Source organism: Tinamus guttatus, unplaced genomic scaffold (genome assembly GCF_059628265.1).
Source record: "Tinamus guttatus ecotype Peru unplaced genomic scaffold, ASM5962826v1 Tinamus_guttatus_pri_ptg000004l, whole genome shotgun sequence".
Lineage (NCBI taxonomy): Eukaryota > Metazoa > Chordata > Aves > Tinamiformes > Tinamidae > Tinamus > Tinamus guttatus.
The window spans coordinates 13,895,530-13,910,943 of record NW_028288538.1 but is presented as its reverse complement, the minus strand read 5'-3'; the positions used below and the strand labels follow the sequence as shown (position 1 = coordinate 13,910,943).

The window sequence follows — 15,414 nt, the reverse complement described above, 5'->3', positions numbered from 1 at the left end:
AGAGGTCTGGTAGCCAGAAAGCTTTCCTAATGAGTTTAATCCAGACAGGATGATGAGACAGTGCTGGTTTCTTGCAGGCCCCACTAGACGGAACCTTACACAAAGCAGAGGGCATTCGGGCAGGTCGCAAGGCGGGACGTTCCCTATGCGAGCCGCGCCGCCGCCGCCTGGTGAGTCCCAGCCTTGGGCAACAACCAACTGCCACATTGTCTTGCTCTTTACTAACCTGTTTATTCACAGTAAAAAAATTCATAGTTAAAGCTTCCAAATACTCTTTGAATGATCCTAACTGGAATGTATAGATTTGAAAAGGGATTTAATCAACTATGCTGTTGAAGGTTGGTGACAGACTGGTATCCTACCAACATGCCGATATTGTCATGGGTGCTGCCATGTTCAGCCGCTTACTAAAACACTAAGTAGAAAAGTAATCCCATAGTCTTGTTCATTTGCCCTTTTAGAGCAAAATATACACAAATGTAGACGATCGTTAACAATGAAATTGCTTTCAGTTCCATAACTAATATGCAAAGCAATATGAAACACAGTTTTGGTTGTCCTGTTATGCAATGACTTTTGTATAGGCTAAATGCTGAAGCATATCAGCCATACCAGTAAGTAGCAGTTTATTTCATGAGCTTGAGGTCATTAGGGTGTTTCACTTCTGCCCTTGAAAGATATGATTAATTTAGCCTGTGAACTCAGAGGAGAGAACAATGCACCATTGACCACCATTTCCCAAGTGGGTTTTTTTTCTTACAGTCCCCAGAGTGTTTTTTACAAAGAGTTCTCTTTCAGTCAGCTGCTGTTCAGAGGAGCACAGTGTAACTCAGCTGTACAACCCACCTTGGTCACCAAATTAAACAGGTACCTCGATGTGAGTAAAGCCTCATAGCAGTATGAGTCAAGCTAAGGTATGTATGGTCTGCAAGAGCTGCTTGTAGTAAAGCAGCAAGATATTTAAATTACTGTAGCTGTTAACCAGGCTGCAGACCACTGCTTCTGACTGCTAATAGAGAACACTACTGGGTTTATACTAGGTAGTTACACCTAGGTAGTGAATTAGAACGAGGCATCTGTTTTAACAGAATTTTCAAAGATTCTTTCAGTAGTTTTACAGCTGCATGAAAAAGCAAATATAATTGGTTAGGTTGAGAAAGCCTCATGATAGCAAACCAAGTCCAAATGTTTCTCATGTTAAAATGGTTGGAATGTAGATTTGTACTTAGGGCTCCATCTCTGGTGGATGCCCATACCTGCAGTGTGGCCTGTGACCAGCCGTGTAGCAGCTGCTGAACAGGTGAGTCAGGAGATGGTGCTTTCAGGAGCCCTGTGTCTCTGTGCAGCCAGGTGCTGGCCTCACCTTCCGCTCACGTTACGCTGCAGATGGTCATGACCATGGGTACCTCTGTGGCCTCCCATCAGGACAAGTGCAACTACTAAAGTTAAATGCCGTGTTGACCCTTCTGCCCATTTCAGGCATGAGCAGAAATCTTCTATCCAGACTTCAACTCAATTACCTTATCGTATATTACTTTAAAAAAGAAAAATACCCCCTTTTGTAAAATAGACTGGAAGCAGAGATAAAAGACAACTGGTGTAAGACAGTTCCAAAGCCAGGACTGCTGGGAAGCCTGAGGCAATTGGGGGATTTGCGCATCTATCTCCTTGCAAGTCATGAACAATTTTCCTCATCCTTCCTCCACACTGTGGAAAGACACTGTGATCCATCATCCTTCATCATATGAAATGTATTCTGCTATTTTTCATATCTTCTTTGCAGCTACAGTGGTGCAGTAGCTGAACAGGCTGGTTACATACACACACATATATATGTATAATATATATTATATATATATAAAATGATCAGAATTAAATAAATCTTTATTTATAGAACCACAATGTACAGGTGTTGCTAGCTTAATAATGTATTTGGTCCACAAAGTGAGTTTTATGTATGAATTTATGGCTATTTAAGGGCTGCCATAGCTTCAGAAGCAAAGAGTGGCAGCTGACTACAGCCGGCTTTCCTCTAGTGTCATCATTTGGAATTCTCCTCTCCTGTTTATTCTGCTGATTTTCAGATGGCAGAATCAAGCAGAAAAAGAAGAGGTCACCACACAGGAGCAACCAATCTAATTTTTAATATAAGCATAGCTCCCATTTAATTCAGTGGGAGTTTTAGGAATGCAAAGAATGCAGAATGGAACTCCTTAAGCCCTGATCCTGCAAGTAGCTAAAAACACGAGGGGATTTGTTTAAAATTCGCTTTTAGAGGCAAATTTTTTTAAAGAACATTTACGTTTTTACTCATCTGGGAAATTCAAAGTCAATTTGAGCTAATGAAGTAAGAACAAGCCGCTTAACAAGCATTTTTTTAATAAGCAAATATTTGCATCAACTTAAAAAAAAAGTCACCAAGCGTTCAGAGAGTTGAGAATTTTAGGAACTTATTCCCCTTTAAATAAATATCCAGAGCCCAGTACCTCTGCACAGCTTTAGCTTAAGACCATCTGGATAAAAAAAAAAAAAAATGCATTGCTTTTAAATAAAGGTACGGTAGTTACACATTAGGTAACATTAATGAGGTTGAGTTCAGCTGAGCTCTGCCAGTCCCCCCCACATACCTGTAAGGTTCCAGCCACATGGCCCAGGCCTGAGCAAGAACCGATTAAATCATCAGCCCATCCGTCAACCTGAACTTATGCATAGGTGACACGTCTTTATTTTTAAGAAGGTCTCTGATAGCTGAGGCCATCTGAAAGCTGAGAAGGCCATCTTTTCTAAGCTGCAGTTTGGCTGGGCATGTTCACACTTTGTTTACTTCTAGGTCATCATCAAAATGGAGTAATAACTGCCCCACACTCCGCACTACATCCCCAAGCCCCAGTGAATCAACGGGCCAGTCAGAAGAACCTGTACACGAGCATGACTCGGCCCTCGTTACCACGGCAGCTATCAGGAGGATCGGGCAGGATTTCAGAGCAACCGGATAGCTTGGATTTCCTGAAAGTACCTGACCAAGGAGCAGCTGGGTAAGTTTTTACGTGAGCTCACAAAAAAAAGGGTCAGTTTCTGTAAATTGCTTCACGCATTCAAACCATTCATGGCTGATAAAGTTATATTGTGTACATGGATGACCAGATCATGCTACTGAATTGCATCCAGAGGTCCCCTCATCTTCCCATACTCATCCCAGTTCATAGGCCTTTAGGCATGAAGGTGAACCAGTTCCAGTATTAGTAACTTAAACTTGCATGGTACCTTCTACATAAAGCACACAAAACACTTGGCACACGCCTTATACCCCTTGTGCATTAGCGCTCAGTAAAAGTAGCTGCCATGTGCACCATGGCCCTTGTCAGCCCAGAAGCTCTTGCTCATGGTCCTTTTGTTGTAGCCTGCCTCATACACTGCTTGGGTATAGCTCAGTGTCAAGTTCAGTGTCAGGAAGGTGAAAGTATTGAATTAACACACTTGACAGGAAGATAACTGTGTGAAATGCAAGATTTCAGTCATTTAGTGTGAGAGCAACTTTAGTGCTGTGGCCAGGAATTTCTCCAAAGCAAAGTTGTCAAAGGCATCAACACACTCACCAGAAGTGGCAGAAAGGAGCCACTGTGGTCAGGGCATGGCAGGGAGTAAAACACAACTGCATTCTCAACTCTCAAAGCAGCTGCTCCATATCTTGATTGAAAATGCAGTGTAGGCAAAAGCTCTGTAGATTTTCCCATGCTGTCACCCGTCCGTAACTACCAAAACACTGGATTTGGATTAAAGTCATAGGGAACTTTGGAATGCTGAAGGCCTCACAAAATGTAAAAAGTTTTCCTTAGTTAACAATTTCTAATTTAGCCCTTTATATTCTATTTTCTTGTTGATTAGTGGGGTTTTGCTGTGGTGGGAATCTGTCAAAGACTGCTGCCTGTTCAGCAATTCTAGCAAAGAAAAGCTATTCTTGAGTAAGCAGTTTATGTTTCTTTTTTTGCTGATCACTTCCTATTTGTGTGGTTGAATCCTGAGGTAACTGTATTTCTTTACAATAACAACAACAACAAAAAAACCCACCACACACTGCTAGTAACAGTCGGATGTCCCAGACATGTTAAATCAACAAGAAAGACGACATCAACAGATAGAAATAAGGTCCACAAGGCTGAAGTATTTTCCAGGGCAATGGTTAGAGCAGACACCTTTCTGCAGACCACAGCTATTCAAGCAAACACATGGGGTTCATCCACCTCAGCAGCCCGCTGTGCTGGGGCCAGGGAGGCTGCTCCTCAGCCTTGTTGAGAAAGCAGCCCACTGTTCAGATGAGCGCCTTTCCTACAGCTCTAGCAAAATGATAGGCGAGGAACAAGAAGAAATCGAGACTTTCTTCTAGCCAGAGCTCTCCTTTCACAGCTCCTTAGCAACCCTTATTTCACCCAGCTGCCCCCTCAGCATTTCATCCTCCAGACGGTCGCCGCGTTCCCCTTCCCGCTGGCCGAAGGGTGTTCCCTTCCCCTGCAGCGGGGCGGCCCTTGGCTCAGCACACCAGCCAGAGCGCTGTCTCCTCTCAAGGGCCTGCAAAGGCCTGGGGGGAAAAAGACACTACTGTTTTGAGGATTTAGCCTAAGGAAGGGCTCAAGTATGTCAAAGTAAGGTAAAGCAAGCATGCTTCCACCACAGGAGTAGGCAGTACTCACATGTCCTATTAAAGGGGTGTTGTTGCTGCTCCCTGTAAACATGTTGTGAAATAGTCACAGTTCCCTTACTCGGAGCTGTTGTGATCCAAGCTCCCAGGTTAAAGCATTTTGGCAAGTGTGTAACAGCTTGCACATGGGCAAAGCCAAGATTAGGCCAACCATTTGCCCAGTCTCCCCTTACCCACTATTCTCCATAACCCTTTAATGTATTTGCCTTTCCTCCACAACAGCACCCACCCTGGCCTCTGCTCCAGCAGTTCACCTGTCCCGGAGCTCCTTTAGCAGTAGCAAGCAGGTGTTACACTGGAAAGTCAGGGCCTGCTGGAAAAGACCCTAGTAAAGTTTACTTTAATAAACTTTATTCTTTAGTAAAGAATACTCCAGTAAACCTCTCAAGCACAGAGAGTGGCATGCACCACTTACTTTCTCTATATAAAACAGAATGTGGGGTATATAGTATTTTGCTCTGATGTGGCAGGAAGCATGATGCTCCATTCTTAGAGAAATGCAGCCCAGTGAAGAGACTTTTTAGGGGGCACTGAAACAGATAACAGTAATTTGCTTTTTACAGCTTTATGGCTTGAAGTAGTGTTGGATAGCAGGAATCAACACATACAATAAAGCAGAAAGCCCTAGGAAAAGACTAGATATATTTTGCTGTGGTGTATAGAGTGCTTTAGCAATGGCAATAACAGCAATTCAGAGCACACTAGTCACAGAGCAATTTGTCAGCTAGTTGCAATGATTTTAGAACAAGAAAATTACAGACTTCACCAACAACTACATGAACTCTTGCGTCCAGAGCTGCTTCCAGGCCCATTTTAGTGTTCGCAGAGGCAGGAGCACCGCGGAGCCGCCCTCCGCAGGGGCTGCTCACGGGAGCGGGGCTTGCGGAGCGGCCCCTCCGCGCGCCGCGGTGCTCGCGCGCCCCCTGCTGCAGCCGAGCGGGGCCGCGGGCTGCGCCAGCGCCCGGAGCCTCGGGCGAGCAGCCCCTCGGAGCGGGGACAGGAGCTGCAGCGCCCGGAGCCTCGGGCGAGCGGCCCCTCGGAGCGGGGACAGGAGCTGCAGCGCCCGGAGCCTCGGGCGAGCGGCCCCTCGGAGCGGGGGACAGGAGCTGCAGTGCCTAGGGAAGGCAGCCCCTTGGAGAGGGGACAGGAGCCCCATGCCCCGGCAGCAGGTGACACCAATGCCAAGGCAGGAAGACTGACCTGGCTGTGCTCCCCTGGTTATTTGTTTCCCTTCTCTTCTGGAGTAGCCTGAGAGTTGGATGCAGACTCGTACCCGTGCCCCTCCATGGAGCTTGCAGGGATTTCCGAGGAGAAAGCTGCACACACATACTATAAACTATAGTTGTGCACACACAACTATAAACCTAGCTAAACATGCAGGTCATTTTTAACTAGATCAGTTCCAAATCCAGTCCAGAATATGGTTCCGTTAAGCACCAACACTGAAACCTCCCCAGCATAGCTCAAACAACACAATCCAGGAGGCCAGTACACTTACATTCAGAAAGGGCATGTGGAAGAGATGCTGGCAGGCCCTTCTCTTGCACTTACCCCAACAATTTATGTTATCATTAAATTTCTCTGATAAGTCACTAACTAGTTAAATATGAAAACAAACATCCCAGAAATTCTACTGAAGTAACAGTATCTGGAGAAGACAGACACTTGCAGGTCTGGTTTTCTTTCTGAGTTCTGTGACTTGGGTTCATAGTTTGTTAAAAAGAACCAAGGTCACTCTATTCAGCAAACACTTTCAGAGGATTTCATTTGTGCTTGGTCCTTTTCATGGCACAGATCTAAGGTTGTCGGTGTCTAAGGAAGGAGCAGAGGAGCTTGTGGATTTCAGAAGCACAGCCCTCACAGAGGTCGCTTTTAGGCATGGTATTTTAGAGGAGTAGGATATTTTAGGTAAGCTAACTCATTTTAAAGCAACCTTAGGCTCACTTTCTGGTGCAGTTCACTACAGAAACATAAAATTATGATGAGATAGAGCCATTAACTAGTGTAAGTCCTCAGCTTAGTAATTTTTTCAATAGCCACACACCTTTTCCCCAAGAGCTCAGTAATCACAGCATTGCATAGCATTATCATACCTCTACCTCTTCTGCATCACTCCCAACATGCAGCCATTCAGCACTTTTTTTTTTTTTTTTTAAAAGCCCATCCACCATACTGGATCTAATACCTGTTCTCTCTTCCAGCCCTCATTAGCTGATGAGCTGGCAAAATGCATTCCTTTCCTGTTTCCCCTTCCTAAACTTTGGAGTGATCACAGCTGTGACAGCCTGGGCAGCATTCCCTCTGCTGCTTCAGAGCTGACTGTGACTCAAGTCCATAAACGGCCCTGGAAACTGAGGCAACTTAAGAGAGATGCAGTATCACTCAGCTTAGTCACAAGAATGGTAAAGTAGCAAGCCTGGCAGCTAGAACTGTCTTTTTAATACTGGAAACTCAGTCTCTGGGAAAGCTGGGGCAGGGTGGGGAAAAACTAAGCCCTGTAGATGCAGAGATGCATGTAAACTGCATGCACACACTTGTTTATATTCAAGCCCAAATACTAGAATGCCATTGGCAGCACCTATCCATCCAGTTTAGAACTTTAGCAGCGAAGAAGCAGGGAACAAGCCTTGTGTTAACATTTTGACCTGTTGTGCTGTTTAAGTACCTTTTTCCTTATTCTAGGATGTTCTTTAGAACCAAGGGACTGGGACAGAGGGATTCTAAGTCATAGCTTTGAAGCACGTTAACGTTTACTCCCCTCCTTAGCGTTCGCAGGCAGACGACCAACCGGCCCCCGCCAGCGGGGGGCAGACCCAAACCGCAGCCCAAACCCAAGCCTCAGGTCCCGCAGTGCAGGGCGCTGTACGCGTACGACGCTCAGGACACCGATGAACTTAGCTTTAATGCCAATGACGTGATTGATATCATCAAAGAAGGTAAGTAAACAGGTAACAAAACCTTCTGCAAATCAGGTACTGATCTTGAAGGTACACTGTCATAATCAATTAGGACATGGCTTTTTCAGCTACCTACCCCAGCCATCTTCCCTTCATTGGGCTTGAAAATTCCTGTGATACTTCAAAAAGTAGAGAGAGCAGAGAAGCAGTCAACCTACAACAGTCAAACTGGTGCACTTAAAGGCATACCAGAGAAATCTGTCAAATTATTTCTCTACCACATTGACTTTAAACTTTGTTAGAGAATACTCTGTTACAGGCTCTGGATGAAAGTAAGTCCAAACTACAACTGTGGCACAAGAACCAAGTAATAAATAAAGCCCTTCAAACTCCCTCATGTTTCCAAAGCAACCAGATTAGGCATTAGCATTAGAGCGAAAAGCTTATCAGACTCAGATTCCCCAAATATGCATTTCAGTCCTTCATGAGAAGGCTTCCACTTTGTGTGGAACAGTTTTGCAAGCCTATCTCACAAGAAAGAAAACAATAACAGCTGTGACAGGAGGAGGAAGGATTACAGAACGTCAGTGCTAACTTTTCATTCTTCACAACAGATCCTTCTGGTTGGTGGACAGGAAGACTACGAGGGAAACAAGGTCTGTTTCCCAACAACTATGTGACCAAGATATAACAGACTAAGGATTTGTCAGATGAAAAACGGCATATTACCACCACTGGCTGAAGATAGTTTCCCTTGCCTTTAAGGCACTGCTCCTCTGAGATGTGTCATTCTCAGCACTTTCACCAGTGAAGTTGTAAACAAGCAGGAGAGAGGAAAAAAAAAAAAAAAAAAACAATTACCTTTCCACAGCCTAAACTTTGATCTTTGCCTCAGAAAGACACAGCAATGGACATACTGACAAATTATTTATTATATTTAAAACCTGGATTTAACACCCAGCGAGTGAAGAATGCATAAGCCTACCGTCTTCCTGAAACTGAAAGGTGCTTTGCAATCTGGGACCAGGGACTTTGAAAGGGGTGTATTTAATAAGTGCCTTTTAGTTGAATATTAGTAATCTTTTTAATTATCTAATGAAGATAGTCTTAAATGGACGTTTCCTCTAATGCAGATCATTCTGGGGAACATGCTAAGTATGCTGCTACATGTTAAAAAGATTTATAATCACTTGGGATATTATCATCTAAATATCTACTGTGATGGTATATTTAAAAAAAGAATTCTGTACAGAGGTGTAATGGAACCGACTTGTGTTTGCTGATGTATGTAGGGACTCCAACAGGCACTGTAAAGAAAATACAATGCAGTACTGTACACTAAACAATGATGCCTTCTGCTAGAGTTATATTAGAATATGGCTGGCCCATGTTGGATTATGTTTAATGTTCTACCTGTTATAAGTATCCTTATTCAGAGCTGTACATTTATAGAAACAGATCATATACTGTATATAGAAACCTGAATATGGTAGAAACATGTATGAATGTATAATGTAGTAGTCCACTGTTCTTATGCATAATGTAGTTTTACTAGAATTTTTGTGCCAGGTACTTACAGATATGCACTACTCCTTTTAAATGGTAAAAAGTGTTATTGCTCAAGTCTGATTGCCTCCCACACCAACTCAAAATGGCTGTCGCTCACCATACAGATATCAGCATTCATGCTTTGTCTTCTCAACCTCCATAAAATAAAACACAAGAAGAAACAGTTAGCAGAACTGGCCTGTTCCTTGCAGTTTGTTTTTAGGAATATTTAGCAGCAAATCTCTTCACAGTGTACGTTTAATGACTTATTGCATAGGTTTCTAAAGAAATTCCTTTCCAGACACATAGGAGTTCATCTGGAAGAAGAGCTACGTGCAGTGCATTTTTCTGTGTTTTTTTGTTTGTTTGTTTTTTTTTTTTTTTTTTTTTTTTTAAAGTTAGTGCTAAAGAAAGCCCAGGACATGTCTTAAGACATAGAAAAAAACTCCCCCCAAAACCACACAACCACACACACACATGGCACCCCAAAGAAAAAACACACAGCCTCCCCCAAATAAAAAGCTTGAATTCCCTCCCTCACCAGCCACTGCCTTAGTCTAATTTAAGCACAAACTCCACAGACACCATTAGGGGTTCACTGATGGCAGAAGCCACTTCACTATACCTGGACTGAAAGACAGAAACCAGAGCCCCAGTCGAGGAGGCATTATATGCTCCCTCTGAATACTGTACACCCATCAGCAGTAGCTGTTCTTAGCATACTAATACCCCAGGAGAAAAATCTCTTGCAGAAGGGCTAAAAGCCTGCAATTTCAAATTCTTCTGTAGGAAGGCATTGACTTCTCCCTTGTATATCAGGGCCTACACATCTGCACAAGGGGAAACACTGGGAAAAAGGGAAACATTGAACTCAGCGTAACTAATGGAAGATTCACTTAAGAGTTTGCAGTTGAATACTGACTGTGCAGTACTGAGCACTGAGTAGGCTTACATGAAATACTGAGGCTTCTTCTATTACTTCCATTCCTTTGAGCATACAGATACCTACATTCATTTGAAACAAAAACAGAAAGGAAAGCAAAATTCTGGAAATCAGTATAGAAGAATCTACTTTTGGTGGGTTTGAATGTAGTCTGAGGGGTAAAAGTTTCTTTAAAGAAACTGTAAATAGACTTTTTTTTTCCTCTTTTTTTCTTTTTCTTTTTTTTTTTAAAAGGAACTTTATTTCTAGGTACAGCATAGCATTACAAGGCAAGTTTAAAAGGTCACTTTCAGAGAAAGTTTGAAGTGTCTGTGGTGAGGCTGAAAGGCTACATACAAAGAGCAGCATGTTTGCCTTAAGAGGCAACTGAGGACAAAGGACACGAATCATGAGGACTCGCCTGCACCGAGCTATCATAGGAGTGATGAAGCTAGGTCCTTGATCATCTTGCAGTTCAGTTGAGGGACTGTGCTGATCATCAGGAGTTTGCTACTTGCATACTTGCTCTTTATAGCCTGCAGAAGTAGAGGAATTACAGTGTTATAGAGGACTTGTCTATACTTACACAGACATTTAAGTCAGATCAGTTTTGAGCCAGCTGTGCCTACTGATTGAATAAGACTACGGTCAGAAGTGAACCAGCATGCAGAGTAGCAAGACTAGAGCACAAACTTGGGGAAGTTTTGAACAAACAGATGCAGCAGCCCCTCACAAGCCTGTTAGAGCATCACATACATTGATAATATAAAAAACAGAAGTACTACTAACACATTAGAAACAATTTGAGCTGATGTACTTACAGTGTATTTTGTTAAATTCTCATTCACTTTGACAACATTCTTGGCCATGTGTTTCATAGTCATCATAAGACTGTCTTCTGTATAGCCAGTATAGTACTGCTGCTTTGTGCTCTGTAATGTAACAGCAAAAACCTTGAGTCTCTTAAAGAACCAAAGTTTCTGCTTCAGGCACAGTCACCTCAGGTAGCTGACACCCCAACCCCTCAGGAGACAGATCCAGAAGAGTTTCTAGCCTGTGGGGACAACTCTGGACAAACACATCAAGCTAAGAAAACACACTTCTGCACTGTGCAGCAACTGAACGGATAGCCACTAATTTAATTACAATTTACTATTCACAGTCCATGATTTAATTTTTCTACCTTGTACTGCAGTCTGCAGAAAGAGCAGATTATACCTCTCTGATAACTCAGTACTTTAATAGAAAAGAAAACAAAATCCTTTTATTCACATTAAGAGAGATAAGGTAATTTGTTTTTATAGCATACTCCTTATTCTGCCTCCGGCAGCATTCAACTGTCATCTGATCACCAGCATCGTTGCTGCTCTAAACAGTCAGTTCCAGCAGTTGTTTAAACAGCTCAGGTCAACTAAGTGGAGGAGGGGAAAAAGGAAAAAAAAAAAAAAAAAAAAAAAAAAAAAGTCCTTACCCATTTGTTATGTCCCAGAATCTTTTGTGACAAGCATAATGCAGCAGCTGCGATCTCTGAAGGATGATACTGCACCATGTCATAATCCACTAGAGTCAGCTCCATTAGGTATTTGGCTAGTGTGTGTTGTTCAGCATCAGCCTAACGGATCAAGAGTTTGTTAATCCACAGAATTCTACTTCACTTGATCCAGTTGATCCAGGATTGTTTATACTGGCTGTCAACAGACAGGTAACTTGGCAAAACAAGAATAGTCAACAAGAGCTTTGGTAGCATGTAAGGGGCATGCTGCCCTTACATGGGCCATACTGCCACTGCCCAGTGACACTTATCTCAAGTCAAAACTGAGCCTGAAGTCAGGGCTTACATACCAAATTGTACAAGAGATGTTAACAGAAAACATCTGCACTAGGCATTTCTGTGCCCAGCTCAGAATATAAATGCTTCCCCTACAATATTAATATACTGTAAAGCAGGGGAGATCAGAGAAACATGTAAAGTTAGGTAAGCAGTTCCTTACTAAGGATCAATTTACTTCAAGAACTCCCCAGGGTCTGCTGAAGGACCCTTTCACTGGAGTATACCCTCGTCCCAGGCAAGGCCAGCACTCCGCCCTCGTCAGCTCTTTTACTGTACTGCACTGAGCGGCCTGAACACGAGCCCCAGCAGACACATAGGAACAGTTACTGCCACTTGCAGTGACCTTGACAGTCATGCCACCACATGCTGGAATTTTACAGCTGAACATTGCTTTCTGCTCAAATACTAGATAAAAACGGATGACAGCATCAAAGTGCCTAAAGCATTCCTGGCCATCTTTACATGGAGAAGCTCTAGATAATGAGGACAAGTACCCACCTCACCAGCTTTTGATGCTCTTCTTAGAAAGTGAAGTGGAAGAGGACGCCCCAAATCAAAGTTCAACTCTCTGAGAATCACTCTTTCCATTTCTCTAACTTCATCACTGGTGTAGGCGTTGTCAGTAATGTAAACAATGTCTGCTACATCAGGAGAGAAAATCTCTTCATATTTGGAAGCAAGAAGCAGTGCCGTTACACCCACCAACTGAAGCCTCTTACGGGGCACCGGATGGCTCTGCAATAGAGAAGTTTACAAAAGCAGACCTCAAATTACAAGGTCTAGATTAATAGGTTCTGATTCAATAGTTCATAACAACAGTTCACTAGAGCTCATCCTTAATGTATATATAGGACTTTTCACTTTGAGTCAGAGGGACCCCTATCCTGACAAGCTCGAAAAGGACAGCAGCTTCAACATCATGTTAAAGAGTTCTTACACAGTCACACAGCACAATCTTCATGTATAAAGAACAGATAAATCCTAAATTATTTTTTAAAGCGCTGTCATCAAGCAACAATCCCAATCCAAACGCGTATTTGGAAAACAAACAAACAAAAAAACAAAACACACACGCACACAAACTTAAGACACTCACTTGCAAGAAGCGATCCATAACCGCAACACACATATACAGCGTCTCCTGCAAGAGCCGGAACCTCGAGTGCACCTGGACGAGCCAGTCGACCAGAATCGCGCGCATGCGCCCGTTGATCGTCTGCCCATCAAGGTAACGGGGCCGCACCGACTGCTGCAGCTGTTGGAGAGAACGGCGTGAGCGACCACAGCAACGCTGCCTGCAGGGGCACGCAGCCAGCACGCGGGATCCGTACCTCGAGCTGCCTCAGGTAAAGATAAATATCCTTTACATAGTCACTACAAAGCTGGGGGTTCTCCTGGTCCTCAGCGTCAATGTCTTCTACATTGTTGAGCAACACATCAGAGAAGGCTTGGCACAAATCCTCTTCTTGCATAGACACATCCATCGGAACCGGAGATAAAACCTAAAAAACAGGTTAGAGCGCTTCCATCTACTGATTACGTGATGGGTCTTTCTGCCATCCTTGTTTTTCAATTGCTAATACAACTTCTTCCTAATATAAATATGTAAAAGATCACTGGTATAAGTTGTATTAGCAATTGAAAAACAAGGATGGCAGAAAGACAGCTGTCTAGCTGGACAAGCTTGCACTAGGATGCCAAACAGAAACAGCATGCCTTTTGGTAATTGCCTGCTAAAGGAGAACTAGTTTTCAGTCGGTACTTCAATAGCCAAATCTACCACTTCAATACTTGCCTTTAAGTAGAGCAAACAAAAAACCTCAGTATAGAGGCTTTTTCAACAGGGAAATGAGGTTAAATAAAAGTGGGATTAAAGCACCAAGTTCCCAGCATGAAAATAAGAATCAGAACAAAATCATTACTTCCTACCTTTGGAACACCTCTTTTTTTGGAAGCTTGATTCACAACAGCTGGAGGTTTAGGCAGCGCAACTGAATTTGTCATCTTACTAGGTCCTTTGGTATGCTTTATAGGTGGCTTTAAGTGTTCCGTTTTCTGTAAGGATAACAAAAGCTATCAGTATAAATCTAACAACTCACATTTTCCCTTACAAGGGATATTTAAGCATTGCTTTACCTTAGCTACATGGGTCCCTCGTGTTGAAACTTTGTTTCCTATTTCCTCCAAAGCAGCTCTTTTGCCGGTCGCTTGCATTTTAGCTTTACAGTTAAGTTCATGCACTTCATTTTCAACCCCTCTATGGATCTAGAAAGCAAAACCACAGCATAGAAGTCAGGCCCCACCCTCATTTCATTGCCAGAGGATTAACTCTCATTACCCTCAGGTGCGACCCATTGCCCAGCGGGGCTCCGTGTCCTGCACAGGTGCGAGGGGCCCGGGAAAGCCCCGACCGCGCCGGTTATGGAGAGTGGAACCGCGCTGGGGACCGGACTGCGGAGCACCAGAGCTCACCTGCTGCTCGCAACTTTTCAGCTGCGCACGAGAGAGCTTGTCTGGAACACACATATTTATTGTATTTACTCACTTCAGCGCTGCATTCCCACCGAAGCAAGTGGTTTTTTTTTTTTTTTTCCTCATTATGTTCCGCACAAGTGCCCCGCGCGCAGGACGCCGAGCGCCCCTCACCGCGCGCGCGGGTTCAGGGCCCCCGGGGCAGTTCAGGGCCCCCGGGGCAGTTCAGGCCGACGCGGCCCCTCCGGAGGACGCGGAGGAGACGCAGTCCTCGCTCAACGGGAACCAGCCCGGACACCCCCTCCCCCGCCCGTCTCGCTACCAGCAGAGGCACCGAGGGGGGGCGGCGGCCGCAGCGCCCCTCGCCCCCCCCCCCGCCCCCGCGCGCGGCCCGCGGCACTCACGGGGGGACGTCGCAGCAGCGCCATAGGCGCAGAGAGAAGAGCGGCGGCAGGAGGAGCGGGGCGCCGGGGATGGCGGCGGGAGGAGCGGGGACGGCGGCGGCGGGGACCGCGACTCGGGGACCCGTGGCGGTTCCTGCTCCCTCAGCCGCGAGCGCCGACTGCCGCCTCGCGCCGCCGCCGCCCCTCCCACGCTCCTATTGGGCAGCTTCATACGATGCACGCGCCTCATTGGCCCGCCGCCCAAGGCCCGCCCCAACGGCAACTGCCCGGCCTTTTAAAAGGGGGGCGGGGGGAAGGCGGCGCAAGGCCCGCTGGGAGCTGCGCGCGGCGCCGCGCACGTGCCCGCCGCGGTGCCCGGGGGGAGGTTCCGCCCCCACCGGGTACGGGAGGGAGAAGGACCGAAACGGGGCACGGGGAGGCACCGGCACCGGCTCCCCTCCCACCCCGCCCCTGCCAGGTCCGAGGCGCGGGCAGCGCTACAGAAACGCGCGGAAACGGCGCGCGCAGCCACGGGGCCGGGCTCGCGCCCATGGCGCTGGCGGCCCCGGGAGCTGCAGCAGCGCCGGGAGCGCGCAGCGGCGCGGAGGAGGCTGCACGCGCCCGCGGAGGGCAAAGCAGCGCTCTTCGTGCAAGGCCGTTTTGGT

The 15,414-nt window shown here is 45.4% G+C and overlaps 2 protein-coding genes across 2 annotated transcripts in view; one reads left to right on the top strand and one right to left on the bottom strand.

The window, feature by feature from the left end:
• MYO1E (myosin IE) overlaps nt 1–9,335 on the top strand; it is an 81,039-nt gene extending 71,704 nt beyond the window's left edge. Inside the window, exons 25-28 of the mRNA XM_088519723.1 lie at nt 78–170; nt 2,831–3,035; nt 7,463–7,632; nt 8,208–9,335. Of these exons, the coding sequence (XP_088375849.1) occupies nt 78–170; nt 2,831–3,035; nt 7,463–7,632; nt 8,208–8,284 (545 nt within the window). The 3' untranslated portion in view covers nt 8,285–9,335. The remainder of the gene's footprint in view (nt 1–77; nt 171–2,830; nt 3,036–7,462; nt 7,633–8,207) is intronic.
• A 1,062-nt stretch (nt 9,336–10,397) lies between these two features.
• Nucleotides 10,398–14,805, bottom strand: CCNB2 (cyclin B2). The gene is made up of 9 exons (XM_088520298.1): nt 14,771–14,805; nt 14,031–14,159; nt 13,824–13,949; nt 13,226–13,396; nt 12,991–13,149; nt 12,393–12,629; nt 11,535–11,675; nt 10,885–10,995; nt 10,398–10,599 (listed from the first exon to the last, which is right to left on the bottom strand). Exons 1-9 carry the CDS (start codon nt 14,792–14,794, stop codon nt 10,498–10,500), a joined length of 1,200 nt encoding a protein of 399 aa, XP_088376424.1. The 5' UTR covers nt 14,795–14,805; the 3' UTR covers nt 10,398–10,497.
• Nucleotides 14,806–15,414: the final 609 nt, after the last annotated feature.

Excerpts from the sequence above, each read along its gene's own strand:
- CCNB2 (XM_088520298.1), bottom strand. The coding sequence starts at position 14,794 with ATGGCGCTGCTGCGACGTCCCCCC. Across the intron at positions 14,160-14,770 it reads CGCTGCTGCGACGTCCCCCC|ATCCATAGAGGGGTTGAAAA; the intron begins GTGAGTGCCGCG and ends TTTGCTTTCTAG. Across the intron at positions 10,600-10,884 it reads AGAATTTAACAAAATACACT|GCTATAAAGAGCAAGTATGC; the intron begins GTAAGTACATCA and ends CTACTTCTGCAG.